A 21390-nucleotide genomic window follows, 5' to 3' on the forward strand; every position below is an offset into this window, starting at 1 on the left:
GCCTTCTCCAACGCGTGCAGAACGCGTGGAGCGACAAACGTCTTCCCTCAGCTGTCGAACGGCAGGCAGTTGTCGCCGGGCACTCTCGGCGGAAATCGGATGGGAGCGAACCGCCCGCAATGGGGCACCGTCGACTGTCTCGGGAAGCTGAAGGCGGTGTACAGACACCATGGGAGTTAAAGGGTTGTGGGACCTTCTGGCGCCTGCCGGCCGGCGCGTTGCCGCAGGGAATTTGAAAGGGAAAATCGTCGCGGTCGACGCAGCCATTTGGCTGGTTCAGGTGAGTGCGCCACAGACCCGCAGGAGCCTCGGCATTCGACCGGATATGACGACCGCGAGGAAGAGAGAAGGATACCGCTTTTCCAAGCGATATCGCAGTCTGTCGAGGGCCCTGTGCCTCACACACCGTGGACTGTGGTGGCCAGGCGTGGCGGCACATTCTTGAAACAGGCATCAGGGATTGCGGTGTCGCCCAGAGTTGCCGCGAATCGCCGCTGGCGGCCTGTGTGCAGTCTCGCATGGAGGTGGAGACCTTTGACGTGGCGCGGGACTTCCGAAAAGCGAATCGGCCATATATTCGACCGTCGACTCTTTGCCTCATTTCTCGCGCTTTGATGGGTCGCTTCTGCCTTTGTGGTTTTCCTCCAGTTTCTGCATGCGATGAAATTGCCGGACGGCTCCCCGATGCCCGCGGCCCATCTGGTGGGTTTCTTCAATCGCCTGTGCCGGTGAGCCTGCTGTTTCGCCCACATGTCCCCCGACTCTCTTGCGGTCGTAGCTGCGCAACGGAGTGAAGCCTTTGCATGCCTCCTGAGCGGCTGCAACGGGACAGCAGGACTGCGTCGCTGGCCGAGACGGCGGAGCTCGAAAGGAGCGCCCCGGCAGCGAAGATTGTCTGTTTCTGGTCACCTCACTGTTTGCATTTCGTGGTTTCTCGTCTTTCGCGTCTCGCTGCTCTCCTGCTCGTGATGACGCTACACAGGAAGGACGGCAAAAACGAGCCCCGCCTTCGATTCTGCTGGGAACGCGTGTTGCGAACGTGGTGCATGGGGTGCGCGAGTTCTAGCGTGCGTCGCATGCGTAGTCGCCTAGACGAAAAGAGCCCTCAGTTCTCTCCTGTTTTTTGTCTTGTAGATTGCTCTTCTTCGAGATTCGCCCAATCATCGTCTTCGATGGCCCGCCTCCGTTCCTCAAACGGCAGACCTTGCTGGCCAGGTGCGCTTGCGGGCCGCGGGCGCTCCGCAAGGCCTCGAGGGAGCGGCCTCCGTTTTCTTCGTCGCCTTTTTGATTTTCCGCTTTCACACGAGCTGCGTCGCAGAACTTTTAGGGACACAGCGTTGGGGCAAGACCTGGATCGGGACAGGCAACGAGGTTTGCGAGAAGACGCACGCTCAAGACACACTGCTTTGCATATCTGGATCCACTCGTGTGCCGCCTGCACGCTACCGTCTCTGGTCGCCAAAGGGCGTGGAGACTCGTCAACTTTTTGTGGATCCCCGCTCATGTCGCCTCAACGGGACCGGGGAACGGGGACCGCGTCTCCGAGAGATTTCACCTGTGTGCAGCCGTTTCGCCTCGAGCACCTCTACACTTCTGTGGCGGTTCATCTGCCTCTCCAGTTTCGTGGATTCGACGAGGCGGGCCCTGTTGTCTCGTCCTCGTCGCGGGGCCGGACATCTACCGCGCCGCCAGTCTTTCCGGGAGTTGCTGTATCTGAAGCATGCACACGAAGCAGGGTTCTTGCTTTCGCTTCTTTCGTTCTTCATGGTTGACTGACGCCTCGCCCTCCGCCCGAAAGGAGCTGCGCTCTTCCTCAGCCTTGACTCCTGTACACTCCCGGAGAGGCTCGCGGTTTTGTGTCGCTCTCAGCGACAGAGTTGCCTTTGTGTGTGCCTTGCTCGTTTTGTGACTCCAGAAAGAGGCAGAGACAACAGCAGGAGAAGAATCTCCGTTCTGTGGTGGCGCGGCTTCTCCTGAATCGGCTGAAAGAGAAACGCCGCCAAGAGCAAGAAGGCGCTGCCACGACCCAAGACACAGCCTCGCAGGCACCGGGTCCTCATGACATCGTGAGCATTCCGGACACACCAACTCCGTCTTCCGCTTCTCTGGTCCCATCAAAGTCCCCTACACCTCCTCCGGCTGCCTCCCCACGTGACGATCCTTCTCATCTGTCTGTGCCCGCCGCTGCCTCGTCCTCTGCTCTCGCGAGGCGGGGCGACGTGGACGGAACTGAAGGCGGCCCTTCCTCGAGGTTGTTCTCCAGCGGCGAAGAGAGCGAGGCGGAGGGCGGACGAGCTCGGCGGCCCGATCCGGAGAGTGGCGAAAAGAAAGGGGGGATTTGCACCCGCAGCCGGCGGCGCTCGTTCGCCGCCAGCGACTCCTCTGAGGAACCACTCGACGTCGAGGACACGAGCGATGAGGACGTCTCAGTTGAGGCAGAGACACGCAGCCGGTCCCTCGCCCCTCCAGTGCCGGAGGAACTTCGGTAAGCGGCAGGCAGTCGTGAGACATTCCCGAACAAAGGCGTTCATTTCGGCTAGCCTCCCCACTGTTTCGATCTCGCCGATTTGTTCTGTGCCCGTTTCCAGCGGCTTCCTGAGCTCGCGACGCCAGTTGGGCGACTTGCCGATGCCGTCGGTCCTCTCCATGCCCGCCAGCGCAGCGTCGACGAAGGCCTTCGAGAATCTCGGACTGCCCAGCCTAATCAAGCGAGGCCAAGATGGCGAGAGCCGCAAGATCGTGAGGCGCGCCGAGGACTTTAAGGGTAGGTCTCAGACTGCGAGACTGCTACAGGAGAACCGCGTGTTCTCTCTGTGTGTGGTTCGACAGGTGGTAGAAGAAAGGTCGTTTGATTCACCACCGTGGCAGTCTTTGAGGGACAGGAGGGCTCGCTGGGGAAATCAACGCTGCCCCGCGACGCACGCCCACGAGTCGCCAGGCCACACCAGACTTATACCCGCGTAGAGTGAAGACTCGTATACAAGTATACTATCTATTTATATACAATCTATTTATATACATTCCATTTATCCTACATCCTCTTGTGTTACCGTATCGAACAGCAAGGAAAGCCTCGAGGCATAGTTTCTGCGTGTGTGTTTGTGAGTAGATGCTGACAAAAGCATGGAAGCGTGCACATGTGTATTTGCGGGTGTACACGCGTAGGCTTTGAGTTCTCCCCCCGTAGCTTTCTTTTCCTCCGGTGGAGATCACGTTGCATACACTTCTTTTGCTGCGGCAGCCGGCGTTTCGCCCGAATGATGAAGGGTAACGCGGTCTGCACGTTCCACCCACACAGGGCGGTAGGTCGTGGAATCTGTTCCATGGGAGGATGTGCTGACAGTTGCCTGGAGTGTTTACGGTTTTCGCCACTCGGATCTGGCTTGGATTCTGCGCAGCATACCGCCTCGAGGACGATTCGTTCGTCCAGCTTCCTTTGGACGCCGAGATCGACCAGGAAGTCTTTGACCTTCTTCCCCCGAAAGTTCAGTTCCAGGTCTGACCCGTCCTTTGCGCATGCACGATCCAGACTATGTCGTTGCATATTTACGTTTTGGATGGCCTCTTGGAGCAGCCTTAGCAACAGGTTTTTCTGTAGCTTTCGTCTCGCGCCGTCTCTGCCGGGGGGCCACAGGCAGCTCCGAAAAAACCGTCAGGAAGGAGGCGCCCGGGCGAGGGGAGGAGACGAAGGACTCGAGCCTCGAACGTTACCCAACACAAGATGTGTGCCGTTCGAGTTTCTCTTTTATTTCCTGTGGATGACCAAAGTAGCCCCTTTCAGTGGGAGAGCCTTTCCTGGGGGCCATGCCTCTTCTCTGCTTTATTTTTCTCGACCGGAACGGTGCAAGAGGCTGATCTCATCTGTGTACGAGCTCGAGCGCTGCGCGACATGCGTGGACTGTCTTGAGGGCCGTCCTTTTCAGTCAACTGCATGCATGCACACCTGTGTTCCCTCATTCTGCATACACGTGCCAACATATATATATATATATATATATATATATATTCAGGTAGGGGTAAGCATGGTTGCGAGACTGCGTACGCCTGACGGGGTGTCGATGTGTTCTTCAGATTTTGACCCAGCTTCGCGACGCGTGGCTGCACGATAGCCGGGTGAAGGCCCTGCAGGCGAAGAACAATATCTTTGTTTTTTCGAACATTCAACTGGAGTCCTACATTCGCAGCGTGCAGGCGAACCAGCAGTTGACCACAGTGAAGATGCGTTTAGCGGCTGCTCAGCACCAAGAAGGGGAGTCCTCGCGCCTAGATGCGGCGGAGTCGCGTCATCCTTCGTCCTCGTCCTCGTCTGTTCCTTCTTTTTCTGAGCCGGGGATTCGTCTCCCGTTGCCTGCATTGCCCAGCGTCGTCGGCCGTGGGGGGAAAGTCGATATTAAAGGGGAGTGTTTGAGTCCAGACACGTCTCCTGCGTCCTCACGGCCGCGCCCCGCGGTTTCGTCTGTTCGCGCTCGGCCTCTCCACCTCTTTTCAGGAGGCAGGGAAGTAGAGGCGGTCGGTCGAGGCGGCCAGGCGCTGGCGGCGGAGTGGACGTCTCTCTCAGGCGCCCTGTCTGGTGCAGCGACCAAGCCGGCGGCGCGGGGCACCGCTGTTTCCGCCTCAGAGGACCGCGCGTTTGCTCTCGATGGCGGTCTGAAGCTGCCGAAACAAAAAGGATTCGTGAATGATTTAACTCGGCTGGCGAGGCCTCTAGACGCCCCGCGAGAAGCCGCCGTCCTAACTCCGTCCGAGCTGCTCGCCTCGGCCACAAAGGCGGCCAGACAGGTCGGTGCTGGGAGGGCGGGCTCGCCGGCGCAGAGAGGGGACGGAAGAGATCTGTGGACCAAGTTGAAAGAGGAGGAAGAAGGCCGCCGCCAGAGAATCCGCGAGAAGCGGAGGACGGGGAGGTGTCTCCGGGAGGACGAACGAGAAGAAGACGACGACGTCATCGTCACGGGGTCCGGAGAGAGTAAGCAGCGAAGCTGGGAGAGGAACACAAGAAAGTCAAATGATAGCGGAGAGGAGGCACGTGGAGTTTCCATCGAACACAGGATCTGAAAGGCGTAGCGCAGACTGAACAGAGAATCCCATAAAAAGCACCGAGTGTTGAACATCCTGCTCGCGTTTTTCGGGCGCGCAGGCGACGACTCGAAACCTCGGAGACATTCGCAGCGCACTGTGGACATCTGTGGGTGTGTCGTCCAGAGACACACAACCAGTATCGGTTGGACGGTTCTGAAGTGAAACAAGGGAAAAGCGTTGGAAGTCATCTTTAGTGAAGTCGTCTCTGTGTCAGGCGCGCACGTTTTGCCTCGCGCGTCTCATGTAGAGCTGTATGATTTCCTGTCTCTTCCACCCTTCCCTCTCCCTCATCCTCGCCTTCGGGGTTTCTTGTCCTGTCTTCCTGCCTGATTCCACACAGAGCAGCACATCGCGCTCCTGGACGACCGGGAGATCTTCGGCGACGCATTCTTCGACTCCAGTTTCGAGAGCTCGCCGTCGGGCGGTGCGCCAGGCGACGGCAGGAAGGCCACCCCCGGGACGGAGCCTCTCCGTCGCCCAGCGGCCGACCCCGTCTGTCTCCTGGAGGCCGACGAGCACGAACGGCAGCCGAGGCGGGGGCGACGGGCGCCTGCTGCCGTGACGGGGGAAGCCCAGGAGGCAGTGGCAGTTGCCGAAGAGACTCACGAGACAGCTCGGGTTCCCAGAGGCCCTCACGGAGAAGTCGTGACCGTTGAAGACGAAAGCGACGAGTTTGACGATTGCATTGTTGACACCAGTGACGAGATTAGTCGTGCACCGCAAACGCCTTCCTCTCCGTGTCTCGCTGCTGCTTCCTCCGCGTCCACTTCTCTGCCTGCGGCGACGCCGGTATCCCCCACGGGACGCTCCGGCTCTTCTGCGGCTTCAGTGCCTTCTACGTTGCCTCGACCAGGCGACGCTGCCGGTCCAGCGTCCGGTTCAGATCTCCTCAGCCATGACACTCAGGCAGCAGAGCGAGGCGAGGGAAGAACACGCGAGGAAGAACGCAGAGAGCAAGAAGGCGTCGCAAGGAATCCAGGGCCAGAGGCTCAGGCGGCGGCACAAACTCAGGACCCGCCTGTGAGGCGGCCGCGATGGGTGAGGAGACGTGGATTCGGGCGGACTCCAATCAGCAGAGCACCGCCTTCCTCTTCACCCGCGCCTTCTGGGCAAGTGCCCGAGGATGCCGATTCGTCTGCTGAGTCGAAGATGTGTTCCGTTTCGTCGTCATCCGCAGGATATTCGTCTGTGTCTCCGTCGCCCGTCTCCTCCCCTTCCGCGGGTTCTTGCGCCTCTTCGTCCTGCTCTTCTCGCCCTTCGGCGCCTGCCGCACTGGGGATGGTGCCTGCTGGTGACGCGGTCCGGTCTCCGGGGAATCCCGGGCGGCGTTCCGAGGACGACCGCCTGTCCCAGGGAAGAGAAACGCGCAGGCGTTCGTTTGAAGGGAACCGGCGAGAGCGGCAAAACAGAGCTCCGTGTTGCGCTTCGCCAGAGAAAGAGACCGTCGGACGTCGCTCGAGAACCCAGGATTCATCGGGTCTCGGCCACACTGCGGCAGCTTGTGCGGACCCGCCGTCGCTTGGCGAGACCAGTGTAGGACACCGTCGCAGTGGTACGCTTTTGAAAAGCTCTCCGGGTCAGTGCACGCCACGGCCACGCCGCGCGGACGCAAACACGAGGCGGTCCAGCGGGGGCGTAGCGCAGAGCGAGAAAGGAGACACCGCTTCCTCGTCTCCTCCGCTCGTTGTGGAGCGCGAGTCGGCGGCCGCTGCCGGGAGTGCGGGGAAGGAGACTGACCGACAGACGAAGGACGAGAAGAAGGAAGTGGGAGCGGACACTGCAGAAGACCTCGTCGACAAACTTCTCGCAGAATTAGGCACTGTCTCGTTTCCACAGGAAGCGGGGCACCGTGCGTTCGGGGGAGCAGAGGGGCGCTGGAGCCGTGCGCGGGACGGGGGAGACACCGAGAAGGACGACAGAGAGGGAAGGAAGAGAAGGCAAGAGGAAGAAGGCGAGTTCATGCAACTCTGGCTCGCCGTGTTTCCTCAGCTCAAGGAGCATTTGCCGGAGGACCAGCGCAAAGGCCATGACAGCAAGAAGCCCGAGCAGTCCGGGAAACTGGGCAGTCTGTCTGATGACTCAGCGGACGAAATAGGTGCCGAGTTGAAAGACGACGGTGCGGCGGCGATTGAGGAGAGAGAACGGGACACAGACGGGCTGCGCGTCTGGGACGGTCTCTTCTTCGACACAGAAGCAGGAGTCTCCCCTGGGAGGGCTGCGAGAGAACGCCACGAAACCGAAGAACTCCCTTCGAGTGTCGAGAGAGAACAACGCGCAAAGTCAGTAGAAGCAGAAATGCGAACGCATGCCGGACGCGCACAAGGACACCCCAAGCAGACAGAGGGAGAGCCGAAAGGGGAACCAAAGAGGGGAGGCGCAGCTGGAGCTTCTCAAGGTCTCCAGCCCCGGCTGCCGTCTTCGCCCGTTTTCCCCACAGGGCCTGAGATGATCGACGAGCTGTCAACGCCTCCTCCGGCCTCTCGCTCGTCTCAGTCGGCTTTGATGACGATGGGCGGAAGCAGTGCGGACGAACAACTGCGGGAGAAACTGGAGGAGGAGAAGCTCCTGCTTCTTCAACAAGCGGGCATGCTTCAACAGCAAACAGGAAATGTCACAGAACGCATGAAGGACCAGGTAATGCGTGGGTGGAAGACTCCTGAGTTTGTGTGTGTGTGTGTGTGTGATAATATGGACAGGCAAGCTCCAGGGGCGCTGTGCTGCTGTTAAAAACAGCGATTGATTAGGCAAGACGGTATTTGCGTGTGGCACATACCTCGCCGATGTCGGTTTGATGTCTAGAGAAACGACGCGCGACCGGCAGGCGTGCGTCACGTGTTGTCCTTTAGTTCTGTGATGCCTACGTCGCGTCTTCAGCTTCTTTTGGGGCTGAGACTCTCATGTTCATAGCACCCGTTACTCGTCATGATTTCCGGTTCGTCGCAGGCTATTGAGTGAAAGAGTCTGCGACCACGCCGTCGTATTTGCCTCGAAAGCATGCAGGTGCTGACGCCCAGTCCCTTGTTTTTCCTTCAGGTCGTGGCTCTGCTTCGCGCCTTCGGAGTCCCCTTCGTCACCGCCCCCGGTGAAGCAGAAGCAACTGCAGCGTATTTCACCGCACAAAACCTGGCCGATGCTGGTAGGCCAGGCGTGTCGACTGTCACGCTTTCAGAGCCGGGACTTCACCGAGGGTCGCCAGTGAGAGCGCAAAACGCGCATCTGAAGACTCTTGGCCCTCGGGGTTCGAGTTGGTTAAGCCTTTTCTCGCTCCACAGTGTGGATTGTTCACGGCAGTTGAGAGCCCCTGTGGTGCACAGGGTTCTGCTGGTTTTTGCACGGCTCCTTGCATTCTATGAGGGGCTGTGCACATGAGGCGAGGAAGGTTCTTGGCGCATAAAAAAGTAGCGGAATACTGTTGTGAATGGTCGACGCTACCTGTGTGTGGGTGTGACCTGTGGCCTTGGGGCTTCTCGCCTGTCACCTGTCTTTGCAGTGATATCTGATGACAGCGACGCACTTGTCTTTGGCGCGCGCGAGATCTATCGGAATTTCTTCGAGAACAAGAAGAGCGTCGAAATGTACGAAGCGAGTTTCATCGCTCACAAACTGGGCCTTGACCAACAGCAGCTCATTCTTCTTGCTATGCTTCTAGGTAAGAAAAGGAGGACACGACGGAACGGACTTGATTCGCAGCACCTGGTCAGATCGCAGACAGCTCAATGCTTTCAGGCGGGGGCGTTTGGTTTCTCCGCGTCGATCAAGACGCTTGCGAATGAAAGTGGCCACTGCGAATGAAACTCCGCCGCGAATGACCATTCACACCTGGCAATGAGTTGCGTCCGTCGCAGCTTGACTCCGGCGAAGAAGGTGGACGGAGCTTGCTTTCTTGCTTCCAGTCAGGCGAAAGGCTCTTCTCGTCAAAGTGCTCGAAAAGCAAAAGCACTTGTCGACTCGCGGCCTGCATCTTCGCACTGTCTCCGGGTGATATGTCCCTTCACAGACTGCTGTCGCTGTTCGCCCTGTTTCGTTTTAGGCCCCGTTTCCACTCTCTGCATCTCATTCTGTCCCTGTTCATTCTCTCTGCTCATTTCGTTGTTTTTGTCTTCGCTCTCTGCCGCGCCTCATGCAGGATGCGATTACACCCTTGGCGTTAAGGGTATAGGCATCGTGAATGCCGTAGAGGTTCTTCGCGCGTACCCTTCTCTGGATGCACTGCGTGCATTTCGTGCCTGGGCAGAAGCACCTTGGACTTTAGGCATAGAGGCAGCCGATTCTGCAGAAGTTCGAAAGTATAAAGAGGCGCACAAAAACTATCGGCTTCAGTGGTTGTTCCCTCACGACTTCCCTTCTCCCGAAGTCTTCGACGCGTTTGAATCCCCTCTCGTTGATCGGTCGAGGGAGCCGTTCTCGTGGGCTGTGCCCGACGTAGAAGCAATTGTCTCGATTATGACCCATGCTGGGGGACTGCGACGGAGCGAAGTGCTGGACTGCCTGCTTCCCGCTGTGAAACGCTATACAGCGGCGCATGCGTTTCAGCGGCAGACGAGGATCACGGCTTTTCTCCCCTTTGTTGAAAGGAATAACAAAGCCGCGTCATCTGCGGGGGCTAATCAAGAAGGCAGGACGGGCGAAAACCTTGCTTATGCCACCCTTGCAAAAGCAGCAGAGGCCGCCGAAGCTGCGGAGTCCAAGAGAAAAACGGGCAAGAGAAGGAACGGTGACACGAAAAGCGGAAGAGGAGACGAGGCGCCTCTGGATGACACACAAGTTAGGCAGGGAGACGGGGAAGAAGAACGGGAGACACAGCTGGAAAGTGTTGCAGTGTGGCAAGAGAGAGAAGAGAGAAGAATGCGACACGACCAAGCATTTACCGAATGCAGCGCAGAGGCGCAGCGTCAGGACGATGAAGACGCGGTGGGCATTATTCGCAGCGAGAGAATGCTGAGGGCAGTATCTGTGTTGGGGCAGCGGCGCATGAAGGGACAGCAGACCACCGCAGCGAGCGGACTGACGGAAGAGGAAGCAAAGGGAAAGGAAAAAACGGTGTCAGGTGAAGACGGCCGCATTAGTAAGTGTAGAGCTGGTCGAAGGCAGCCGGGGGCGGAGCTGGATGGTCAGGCAAAAACACAAGTAAGAAGGCCGCAACGGAAGGCTCAAGGAGAGAAATGTTCGAGGGCAAGTCTACCCCCTCGCAGCCGTCGACGGCAGGCGGGTCCGATAGAGCGACGACCTGACGCGGCAGCTGCGCTCACTGAGGGTTCTTGTGCAGACGGCGCAGGACGGGAGAAAGACAGAAAATCTGGGGATACGCAAATGGCGGAATCTGTCCGAGACACTGCTTCCGTCGACTCTGATCACGAGAAAATAGAGGGGAATGACAAGAAGAGAATGAGACACGGATCACCCTGCGGTGTTGGGATGTCCGATCTACGCGAGGAGGACGCCGCATTACTTGCTACCATGCTGCAGGAGCTGGATGCGGACGCTCACCTCGAGACTGTGGCTGCTGCCGCCGAAGCTGAGTTGGAGAACAGCCTATAGTGGACATCGTTCTGTTTGGAGGATAGATATTTGCAGGGTTGATAATGAAGCCTAAAGATAGCCAGTTATCATTCTGCCTGCAGTCTCCACTGAAGAATGGAAAGCGTGGCCATCACCGCCTCGTAACCGACTGAAGCACGTAACTCAGGAGAACCATACATGGTTCCCTTTTTGCATGTGCGGCCGTGAAAAAGGTGGATACATGAGAGCGATGCGCACGATACAGGCGCGTCCATGGTAGCACAGATGACAGTGCAACGAATTCGACAACGTGCAAGTCTGTTGCTCACTTCCAAGGCAAACGCGTACGACAGCCTGAATCTTCTTTGTGTGGTTCCTCGATCTAATATCTGCTGTGTACAACTAATACGGTCAAATAGAAGCTGAGGCTTTGCCGTCTTCGAAATGCCGTAACCAACTACCTACTATTGTATGCCGGGCTTTCCATGGGTACACCCGGAAAGAACAGAACACGTATGCGTAGATTCTCCTGCGTACCTCCAGCCAACCCTCCGTGCTGTAGGCAGAATCGCTGGGGCACTGTAGACAACAATGTTCGGCCGAAGCAATGTACAGAGCGGTGTTCGGTTCGGCATTCGGTCACTCCGTTTACTGGAACCAGCGTCTGTACGAGATATTGCAACTATATTGAGGATACGAGGTATGCTGGCGCACCCTGAAAGAAAGGGCAAGGAGTCAGGCATTTCTCTGTACATGGGTAACACCATCGTCACACAGAACCTCTGGGCTAACTGAGCATTAACGATCTTTCTCCAAAACGTCTAACCCAGTTATAAACAGGAACATGACAGTACAGTTTGTCTTCTGTGGCTGTAGAGGCGAAATTCTCTATTTCATTTGTCAAGCTGCAGTGTGGCACACCACAATGACGACTATCGGTTGCACAGCGAGGCACGGTAACGCATACAGTTCCACTCTAGGTACACGGCTGTTGAGGCCGGCAGTCCAGTTTGGCGACTGTGGATTACCTCTACAGAAACAGCCGCCACGGCATCTATTGTTCCTCAGTGCATCAGAACTGTGACCTTGCAGAGAACGAAAAACGGGTAAGGGAGTTGATCACACAGCACAGGAAAATAGAAAGTTCCCACGCCGGGACTCGAACCCGGGTCGCCCGGGTGAAAGCCGGGTATCCTAACCACCTAGACTACATGGGATGCGCCGTTGCATCAATCGCAGCCGCTTGTATGGTGGAGAATGTTCCAGATTCATTTTTCTGTGTTAATTGCTGTTCCGGCTCTCAAGTCTTGAGTAAGTTGTCTCAGGAACACCATGGAAAATGAAAAGGCCGTTAAAAATGGGAAATACTGGCGATGGGGTCCCTGCCTGGCGCAATCTCACTCAAGGGGGTAAAGGCCAGAGCTACAAATACTGTCCATGAGCGGGGTTCCTAAACTGCCCCATCATTGACTTCCACCGAGAGGTAGTACTGTAAGCGCGCTCCAAGCTATTCGATGCTCGACCACTCGGCACGTGGTCCAGCGAACCAAGCATACGACTGATTACAGATAAACTCCAAATTAAGGGCGAGAGCGTCTCGTAAATCTCGTAGTTGCAGCCATGCTTGTGCAAAGAAGCTGTTTCGTTCTGAACAACACTAGATGTGGCTTGATCTCACAACCGTAGTGCAACTTGGACACCCTTCCAGCTATTCGGTCATTGGCTGATGGCCACTCACTGTCCTGTTGACAGCGGAGTCGTAATACTTCCTAAACAACGGCCGGAATGTGTGGCCGTGTGATCTACACTGGCAAACACCAGTGCTCGAATGTTTAAGGATAGCCGAGAGAACGCGAAGTACGTATGCGGAGAGTGAACGTCAGCGGGAGCCAAATAAAACGGGATGTGTTTCATTATCTGGTTTGTTATCCCTCAACACGTCCAATCAACACCGTCCAAATTGCACTTTACACGTCAACGCTCCCTGATGTCGAGAGCGCGCGAAGAGCTTGAGACTCATGCAGGGTGAAAGGTTGACTCACCCCAGTGTGCGGATGAGTGTCCGATCGTCACCGCCAGAGAACTACGCGAATTAAAGTATATACGTTTTCCCACGCCGGGACTCGAACCCGGGTCGCCCGGGTGAAAGCCGGGTATCCTAACCACCTAGACTACATGGGATGGGGGATGCTGTTCCTAAAGTCGCAGAGTCAAACGCTCGAATTCAGGCATCTGGAAAAGCAAAAACAAAACGCCGAAGACACTTACCGCTGGCGCTCGAGAATAGTCCCTGTTAGGGATCTTGTGCTACGCTTCGAAAGACTATACACGGCAGTGAGCATCGGGAGGACGTGGCAGAGCACTGGGGGGCAACACCAATTCGGGCAGGTTCGTTTTTTCTGAAGGTTCATCCTTGATCAGGACAGCAAAGATCTTCAGACCCGAACAAGGAAATCAGGCTGCTGCAACGAGCACCGTACACAGATTCTAGCGCGGGTGTCTTCCTGAAGCTTTTGCTACCAGCTGCTGCCAGCGTCGCGGTACATCTCCCAGCAGGTCTCCAGCTTTTGAAGTTACCGCTCTGTTAATCCCTCATTTCACCGGTGACTTGCTACTTGCGTGGCCAGTTGCCCCTAAGTACGCCACCATGCAGTACTTTCGTAACACGCATCTGATCCTGCCAAATTTGACATCACCTAACGCTGTCCTTGAACTACCTTCAGGTGACTTTGTGTCGCACGTTGGTATAAGTTTCTATGCATGTTCACAAAAGTTTGGGAAGCGGTTTGGAAAGACGGGTCCGCAGCTGTCACACGACGAGAACAAGCGTATCCAGCGATAGCTCGTGAGTTGTCCAACTGGAGAGCAGCACTCAAGCTATCACAGCGTCCTAGTAGGACACAGAAGCTAATGGGAGGAGGGGCCAAAACAAAAATCATACAGTCGCACTGGCTAGACACCCCGGCGATTCACGATGCGCGTAACGAGCAAGGCATATTTTGCAAAGAGGAAGGCCAGATAAGAGTACATTCTACACTACAGCAAATCTAGAAAAGATCACTGGTGAACAAACAGCAGTAAACGTCATTTCCCGCATTCATATATGAAGATGCAGCGATTCTTGTACGGAATATAAATTTAGCCACTGTTTGAGGCCAGCAACGCAGCAGGTGGTTTACGAGTGGAAGACCCTTGCAGCGTCGTTTTTTTTCCGTGTGTGAGCTCAACCATAACCATGGAAAGCGCATTTTTTCTTTCGAAAAAAAGTGCATCCTTATTCCAGCAGCGAGATAACACCGCATTACCTTTACCATCACACTGCACAACGGCGTTTTCCTGCGCGAGTCGGATCATCTTCAAAGACAATAAATGATTAGAACTCCTACACAATTGCAAACACTGCTCATCGCTATTACAGAGGAGGGGGACGGCATCTGTCAACATGTGTCATCCGTGCCATGTGAACTGTAGTAGAGTCTGATATCGGGTCTGTCTTCCATAACGGCAGTTTCGCCGATAAAGGTAAACTGCATGTATCCGCCAGAACCTTTATTGCTGGGCAAGGTTTTTACAGCTACCTGTTTCTACTGCACTTTCATTCGAAACTGGCTAACGACGCCTCCAGCAGTTGTGGCATGTCTGGCGACTGCCACGCGCCTCTACCTGATGTGTTGTTTGAAAACAGTGGAGCGCTCCGGAAATCGTACAGAACAGGAAAGAAAAACACTGTTTTTTCCCACTACACAGGCTATCTCAGGAGAGAAGTATCCTCGAGGGCGGAAGCAATATCAGACTCCTCTTCAACCCGCATTGGCATAAATACACGGTTACCACGAAGACAGCAGCAAATTTTGCCACTCGGAGAAAGTCACGGCCCCGTGCTACTGCGGTATAAAAGAGAGCAACGGGATTCAGCCATTGCTTAGAGGGCAAAGGCGTTCTCAATCGTCTTCCATGTCACACGTGGCGTCCGTGTGCGATTTGCGCAATCAGGAGGGGAAATCTAGGCCTTCCGAGCTGGTAAACCTACCTCGAGTAGAATTGATCATTCGCTGCCGTCCAGTAGAGCGGCACTCCGAAAATCAAATTCAATGGTGTGTAATGGAGAGCTAGAGACAACACACTCACCACCCTGTTTTGCACTAGAAAAGGGCGGAGCCTAAACCTTGCAGCAGCATATTTGCGCCTCGTAGTGTCGTCGTCCCCATTCTGTTGGCGGTTGAAGTGGATCTGCGCGGCTGGTTCTCAAGACAGCGGCAAACGACCTCTCCTCCGCCCAAAAAGGCAGAAGCATCCCCCACTTGGATCCAAAGAGTCACAAGGCACAAATACGTGTTACCACGAAGACCGCTGTTGTCTAAGGGGTTCCTGAAATATGCAGGACACAATTTGGACGCTCCCGGTCGATCGGATGAAGAGTTCAGCAACGGGTCTCTGTTGCACTGTGCAGAGCCACGGTGGCTGACACAATCCCTGCAGTGAGCAAATCTCCCTCGTCATCGCTGCGGTTTGCGCGCGTCCACAGAAAACCGTACCCTCTTACCAAGCTACCGGAAAAAAAATTTAGGCTGCAAAACCCTCAAGACTCCACGGAAGGCTTACACACCTTAAGGCGAGAGCTGGGAAACTGTCGTCCTGTATCACGCCCCCGAGTCTTCCAGCGCTGGGGTCTCCTTTTCGTCGGCGCCCCCCCTTTTCCCCTGGAGGCATCTTCGTTTCATTTTTTCAAGCTTGGTCAAGAATCCAAAATACAGACATCGAAATATTTTCATTGCCACTTCTCCCTTTTCTTTTCACTCGGTGATGATGTGCTCAAGTGTCGAAAGTCCCTACATCCGCATGCCTGTTGGTTTCGTTTTTTGCGTCTGCGGCCTCAACACAGTGTCATTCAGGACCCGACAAAGACGCCACGGCAATACGTCTCAAGCTTGTGCAGTTCACTCGTTCTCCATTTTCGAGCCTCTCTCCTGGGCAAGTGTGCTTTTCGGTCAGTTGGTTGCAGTATCAAAGTTTGCAGCCGTAGAATTTCCGCCGGATCAGTAGTGCTTTGAACCCGCCTGGCGGCCTCCCAGCTGTTTTCTGGCTATTGCCAAGCGAGCTGTGGTGCCTGCCTCTCCTTCCACAGGGATGCATGCATCATGCAACAACGTCAATCTCCAGTTTCTGCACACGCTATCGGCATTCCGTAACAGCTGCCTGCGCCGACTCTGTCTGACCCCCCAGCCAAACGGTTTTGCCCCGCGAACGCCCTCTCGGTGAAGCGGGAAGCCTGCGCATAGCAGCGAACGCAAAGTTGAAAGACGTCTTACTTGCTGAAGTTTCTGCGCCGGAGCAAGTTGCAGCCTTGGCGGAAGTCCTCACGTCCACTCCTTCCTCGGTCTCTTCGATGGCGAGAGTCAAGGAATCCGCCCCAGCCACAGCCTGTGCTCCGCCTCCCGACCGCACCTTGGAAAATCTCAAAGAAAGTTCTACGGCTCTCCAGCAATCTAATGGCGGGACGCCTTCGGCGGGTGGCGCATGCGCACTGTATCCTTCGTCTCCAGATGTGAAGCTGAAATCTCCAGCCACAGACATGTGCGGCCGCCGCCTGCCGGTCGACGAATTCACCTCGCTGACGACGACAGCTGATTCCTCCACTCCAGCTGCCGCGACACCGACTGCGGGTGTCCCCCTGCTTTCTGTCGCGAGTCAGAAAAACGGAGACCAACTGAGAGAGCGGGCAACGCATGTGGGCGGAAGACAAAAATGCGCGGGAAACGCTGCCACTAGAGATCCAGTAGCCGCGCCTTCTGCAGGCGGGCGTCTTCCGGACGTTACGTCAGCGGAGGTTCACCGCCCGAAGCAGTCGCAGAGAGGCGGCTCACGCTTTGCGACAGATCCGTTTAACCATCCCACTGCGATGTCCCTCGCTTGCTCTTCGTCCCCGCTTCAGCCTCTATCTTTCGAGCATCCCGATGAAGCGTCATCTCTTGAGGGCCCTCCCCGCAAACGGGTTGATTCTCTATCTGAGCGAACAGACCGATCTGCGAGGCGTGAACCACTGCTGGTGCGCGGCAGACTCGGCGCCGAGGCCGATTGCGACTTAGGATCTTCTTCTGAGAGCCTTGACGGCGTCGCGCCCACGGGGTTTGTACATCGTGAGGCACGCAACAGAGGGAATCCCGGTGTTTACAGCGGAGGGGATTCCGTCCATAGGGCGGCGGAACACAATGGAGAGGCTGTGGGGCCCGCAGGCGACTGCGGAGTGAGCAGAATAGGCTCTGCAGAATCTGAGGTGGAAGCTCAGAGGCTGGTGAAGTCCTTGATTGCAGAAAGAGATTTGTACAAGGCAGCGTTTGGAGCGGCAAATGAGGAACTGGAGGAGCTACAGGGGAGTCATCGACAGCTTCAGAAAGCTCTCGGAGACGCGGACCGACGACTTCTGCATTCGAAGTTGCTTTTGCACCGCCAGCAGCGGCGGCTCGCTGCAGCCGATCAGGGGGGTTCAGCAGGAAGACGTTGGGAGGCTGGAGACAGCCTGGGGAACGTGCACGAGAGAGTGGAATGGAAGGGCGAAATTCACAACTATCTGGGCAAGGAGGAATCAGCACAAAACGGAGTGGATGAGGGGCAAACGCCAGCAGCTAGCCACTCCAGTGCAGATGTGGCAAACTCCCGCGCAAGAACACGGTGCACGCGTGGTCAAGGCCGTGCTACGAGCCGTTCCTCCTGTTCGAAGTCTGCAGGCGAGACGGGCTCTGTGAGCGGTCAGACAAGACCGGATACAGTGGAGGCAAGATTTGGAGGAGTGACACGTCGAGATCTGAGCAAGACTAGAGAGATCCTGTCATCTCACCGAGCGTGTGCGCCAGAGTACATTCTTTCTCCCGCAGTCCAGTCGTCAAACGACTCGCAGCTAGGAGAGCGCACGATCGAGGTCTTCAGGGCGGGAAAGCCTCGTCCAAGCTCATTGCTAGTTTCCAAACTCCCAGAGGAGAGAGAAGTGGGATGTCCGGCGTCTGAAGAAAGCGTCGAACCCGCCAGGCTACCTTGTTCCAGCTACGGCGGGATGAAAGAGACGACTGACGACGGAAGGCCGGGAAACAACGGTTGCTTGCCCTCTTTAGGAGAGACCGCTATTTGCAACGGCCGTGGGGGCCGCAGTTACAGTGGACATACAGCAGGACAAGCAAGCGGAGAGGCCAGAGATGTGATGGAGAAATCCCGGCGCTCTGTGGAGACAGCTCCTCGGTTCCGGGAAGGTTTCGAGAACGAGCGTACAGCATCTGCCGTTTGCGGAGGAACGGAGGGCCAGTCGATTTTTGCAGCTTCCGCGTTTGCGGCGACCGGGCATCAAGCAGCGGCTGGGTCGCGTACACGCCAGCGCAGCGGTGGGTATCGAAGTCCTGGCGGCGAAGGGGCATCGCCAGCGCTGAGGTCCGTCTCGTGCGACGGTTTTTACGGACTCAATGCAGGACTCGGCGACAACTCCAAGACTCCAGAGGATCTCTGTCACAGCCACTCTGTACTTCCGCCGCCAGAGTCTGTGCAAGATCGAGAGGGACAAGACGAAGACAAGGCGTCGCTTCCTTCTCTTCTCCTGTATGAAGCTCCGGAAACAGCGCGGAATAATGGTGACAAGAAGAACTGTCTGCAGGGTAACTCAGATACCCTACGAAAAAGCATTGTTGATTCCTATTTCTGGCTGCAAAAGCTCTCCACCAGCATCTCTGCCGGAGAATATCCAAGCGTTGAGTTGCTTGTCAGAGGCGTCGAAGAACAGCAACAGCTCATGCGTGTAGCGCAAACAATGGAAGAGGAACGGGAGCAGTACGTTGATGCCGTCGCGAATCTGCACGCAGAGTAAGCGCGGATGTGATTTACGTTTCCGGCTGGGCCCCGGAAAAACGCATGCAGCCAAGGGCGCGGCTGGCTGCTTTCCGTTTGCCACTCGGAATTGTTAGCGTCGTCTTTCATTTTAGACACCAACAAGGTGGCTTTCGCGTTTGCTCCCGTGGTAACCAATCAACTGTATCAGTTATGTGAGCTGAGAGATTTCTAGTCACACTCTGGGGTTGCGACAACGGCAGACCATCGTCGCAGCTTGCGCGGCAAACGACAAACAGAGAAACAGACCGCCCGTGCCGGAGGATGATGCGACATGGCGCTTCCGTTCGGTAGGGCTCGTTGCAGGAGACTGGCACGGGGGAAAGAGGAGCGTGTCTGTTTGTGTATTTAGCACAGCGCAGTCCCTAGAGACGGCCGCTCGTCAAAATTCGCATGCCTGAGTATGTGTTTTTCTGAATTTTTGTCAGGCTACGCTCTGTACGTGACGAGGCGTGCATCTATCTCCTGGCGCATCAACAGCAGGCGACCGATCTCCAGCAAGAGGCCGACGATGCGCATGCGGCAGCGGATTTTTGGCTGCAGAGTCACCTGCGTTTCATGCGGAAGTGGCAACAGATTGGGTACGGTGCCCTCATCTACCTGCCCGCTGCGCCGATCATCTCCGACGAAGATAGATGGCGGCACGAGCAACTATTTCAAACGGACGCTCGTCGGTTGATGATTGCAGGAGATTGTGAAATCGATCCTCTTGAAGTCCCCGAGGCGCCAGGCGGCCAGCCCGTGGGGGATCCATATGCCTGTAGAGAATCCCAGTCGCTTCGCGCGGTGGACGCTATATGTGCAGCTCAAATTATTCTCCAGGATGAACAAGAGGCAGGGAATGGCGAAGCGCAGGCTTCGGAAGCGGCAGAAGACCTTTCGTGGGCGATGCCCGACGATTTCGTCCGTTTACCTGGAGTGGACAGGGATCCTAAAAAGGTGAAAAGTGAATGTTTTCAGAAGGCAGGATCAAAAAGATCAGAGTCGGTAGGCGGTATTCACCTCCGTTCGCAAACAGGTTGGCTGCAAAGACGGGGAGAAAGGATGCTTCTGTGGTTCCTTGATTAGCACGAACACGTTTAGAATCTGCATCGTGTCACACGACCGAAAGAGTTGCGACAACTGTCTACGAGACGAGAAAACTACTGGGCTGGATCGCACGGTTTTTCGAGAGTAGTGCTCGTTCTTGTACGCGGCATGCACCTGGCACCTACACAGTCGTTGCTGCCTGGCCAGCGCTGGCCCTGAGCTACCAGGTGAACAGCCGCTTCGATGCGCTCACAGCTCTCTTGCCATAACTATGGACAATGTAGGAACATTTCCGAGTGCCGCACAATTTTACCTTGATGGAGTTGTGGATGCGTCTTCTCCGGCAACAAAAAGTAAAGCTACTTCGCTGATGCGAGCTGGAGTGTGGCCGCAGTGCCCTTGTAGACACGTTCCCTATTTTCTTGAAGGTGGGTGGGAGCCTGTTCTAAAGACTGAGCCCTCGGCTGTCAGCATTTAGCCCGGGAATTTCGTCGAGGTCTCTAACGTTTTGTTCGAGACGGTTTTTCGTGTTCAAAGTTCTTTCAAGCCTGGCGTCCACGGCGCTATGGCTTCCACGATGAGACGCAATAGCGTACGGTTTCATCTTGCCTTGGGAAGTTGCGCGTTTATGAGTAATGATTACGGTTTCAGTAAGACTTTCAGCGTAGAATTTGATGTTTACATGTGTGAGCCAGAAAAGGGAGAGCCGCTTTCACGGATGAAAACCTGTGAGGGAGTTCAGCCACAGGCATCTAAGGCAGTTGTGACCTCAGGCACCCGTGGTAATATCTAACAGATGCTCTGCCTGACGATTCATACATCACAGTTCTGAATCATATGCGTTTCAAATTAGCGTAGTGGAGAGAGCCATTCTGTCTAAATTCAACTAGCTGGAGATTGACAGACTGTTACAGGCAGTCAGGTGCCTGTACCGTTCAAGTAGAATGTAAACCCGCACTATCAATCAGCCAATGACGGTAGCTGCGCTGTTCGAAGACTCCAAGCTGTCAGCTGGGACTTCGACGGTGCATTGGCATTGGCTGCATAAGACTCGAAACATCCCACTCGATGCTGAATCTCGGAGCTCCAGTTTGCCTGCACACATTCTAGCAGTTTCTGCGAAGGCCGCCACCCGTTCAGACACGCCCTTCGTTTACCGTTTGTGCCACATTAGTAACTCTCCCCCGGTAGAAGTCCGTCCCTCGTCTCTCCACTGGAGGTAGCCAGGCTCCCGACTAGAAGGTTTTCACAGTTTAATCCGAGGGGACACCTTGTGTATCTGAGACAAGCACGGGATGTGTACGGAATAGCATTCCCGTCAAATCTTTTCGGGAGGGCACAAGACCGTCACTAGGGTCAATGGTCGACAGCGAGAGAGACGAAGATGCACAAGAAAGTCTTAAGCCTTGGATCGTAACCGCGTGCGCAACAATACCGCAGACATACTCCCGATCGCAACCGCTCCCATTTTGCAATATGGGAACCGTCTAGTGTTTATGGCATCTGTTGTTACACGCCAAATATCCGGAGTTCAATCTTCGGTGCACGTAGACCTGCCACGTGGTCAAACCATGCTGCTGTTGCCCAGTTGTTTCTGATGACTTGAGTTTAGGAAGTTCACACGGTTCGTGTGCGCTTCGACTCGTGACCCTTTACTCAACGCGGATATGGACTGCATGCCATACCACAAGGCATGCTTGACAGTTGAATTGGTTTGATCACCCAAACGATCTCTCCTTGTGTTTTCTTCTCAGGAACAAAGAGTTACGCTTGTTGCAACCGATTTTATCAAGTGCCGTTATTGCCGCATAACGCGGGCATGGTCTAGTGGCTATGACGTCTGCCTAACACGCAGAAGATCCCGAGTTCGATCCTCGGTGCCCGTACTGCGGCTTTCGTTTCTTCCCGTGGACCGACAAG

General features: G+C 55.7%; 2 protein-coding genes and 3 non-coding genes across 5 annotated transcripts; 3 read left to right on the top strand and 2 right to left on the bottom strand.

Annotated features, from left to right (window-relative positions):
- Window positions 1-169: 169 nt before the first annotated feature.
- NCLIV_037790 (putative RAD2 endonuclease) lies at window positions 170-10614 on the top strand (the record flags this gene model as incomplete). Its single annotated transcript, XM_003883980.1, has 12 exons — window positions 170-280; window positions 649-728; window positions 1135-1215; window positions 1916-2485; window positions 2589-2764; window positions 3399-3496; window positions 4072-4963; window positions 5417-7710; window positions 8110-8212; window positions 8567-8725; window positions 9203-10141; window positions 10343-10614. 12 exons carry the CDS (start codon window positions 170-172, stop codon window positions 10612-10614), a joined length of 5775 nt encoding a protein of 1924 aa, XP_003884029.1.
- Window positions 10615-11719: 1105 nt separating this feature from the next.
- On the bottom strand, window positions 11720-11792 carry NCLIV_t100019. Its single transcript has one exon. It is a non-coding gene; the product is annotated as a tRNA-Glu (tRNA).
- Window positions 11793-12683: 891 nt separating this feature from the next.
- On the bottom strand, window positions 12684-12756 carry NCLIV_t100020. Its single transcript has one exon. It is a non-coding gene; the product is annotated as a tRNA-Glu (tRNA).
- Window positions 12757-15961: 3205 nt separating this feature from the next.
- Window positions 15962-20061, top strand: NCLIV_037800 (conserved hypothetical protein; the record flags this gene model as incomplete). Its single annotated transcript, XM_003883981.1, has 3 exons — window positions 15962-18417; window positions 18870-19428; window positions 20008-20061. The coding sequence occupies 3 exons, from the start codon at window positions 15962-15964 to the stop codon at window positions 20059-20061; spliced, it is 3069 nt and encodes a 1022-aa protein (XP_003884030.1).
- Window positions 20062-21283: 1222 nt separating this feature from the next.
- NCLIV_t100021 lies at window positions 21284-21356 on the top strand. The gene has a single exon. It is a non-coding gene; the product is annotated as a tRNA-Val (tRNA).
- Window positions 21357-21390: the final 34 nt, after the last annotated feature.

Source organism: Neospora caninum, chromosome VIII, assembly GCF_000208865.1.
Source record: "Neospora caninum Liverpool complete genome, chromosome VIII".
Taxonomy (NCBI): domain Eukaryota; phylum Apicomplexa; class Conoidasida; order Eucoccidiorida; family Sarcocystidae; genus Neospora; species Neospora caninum.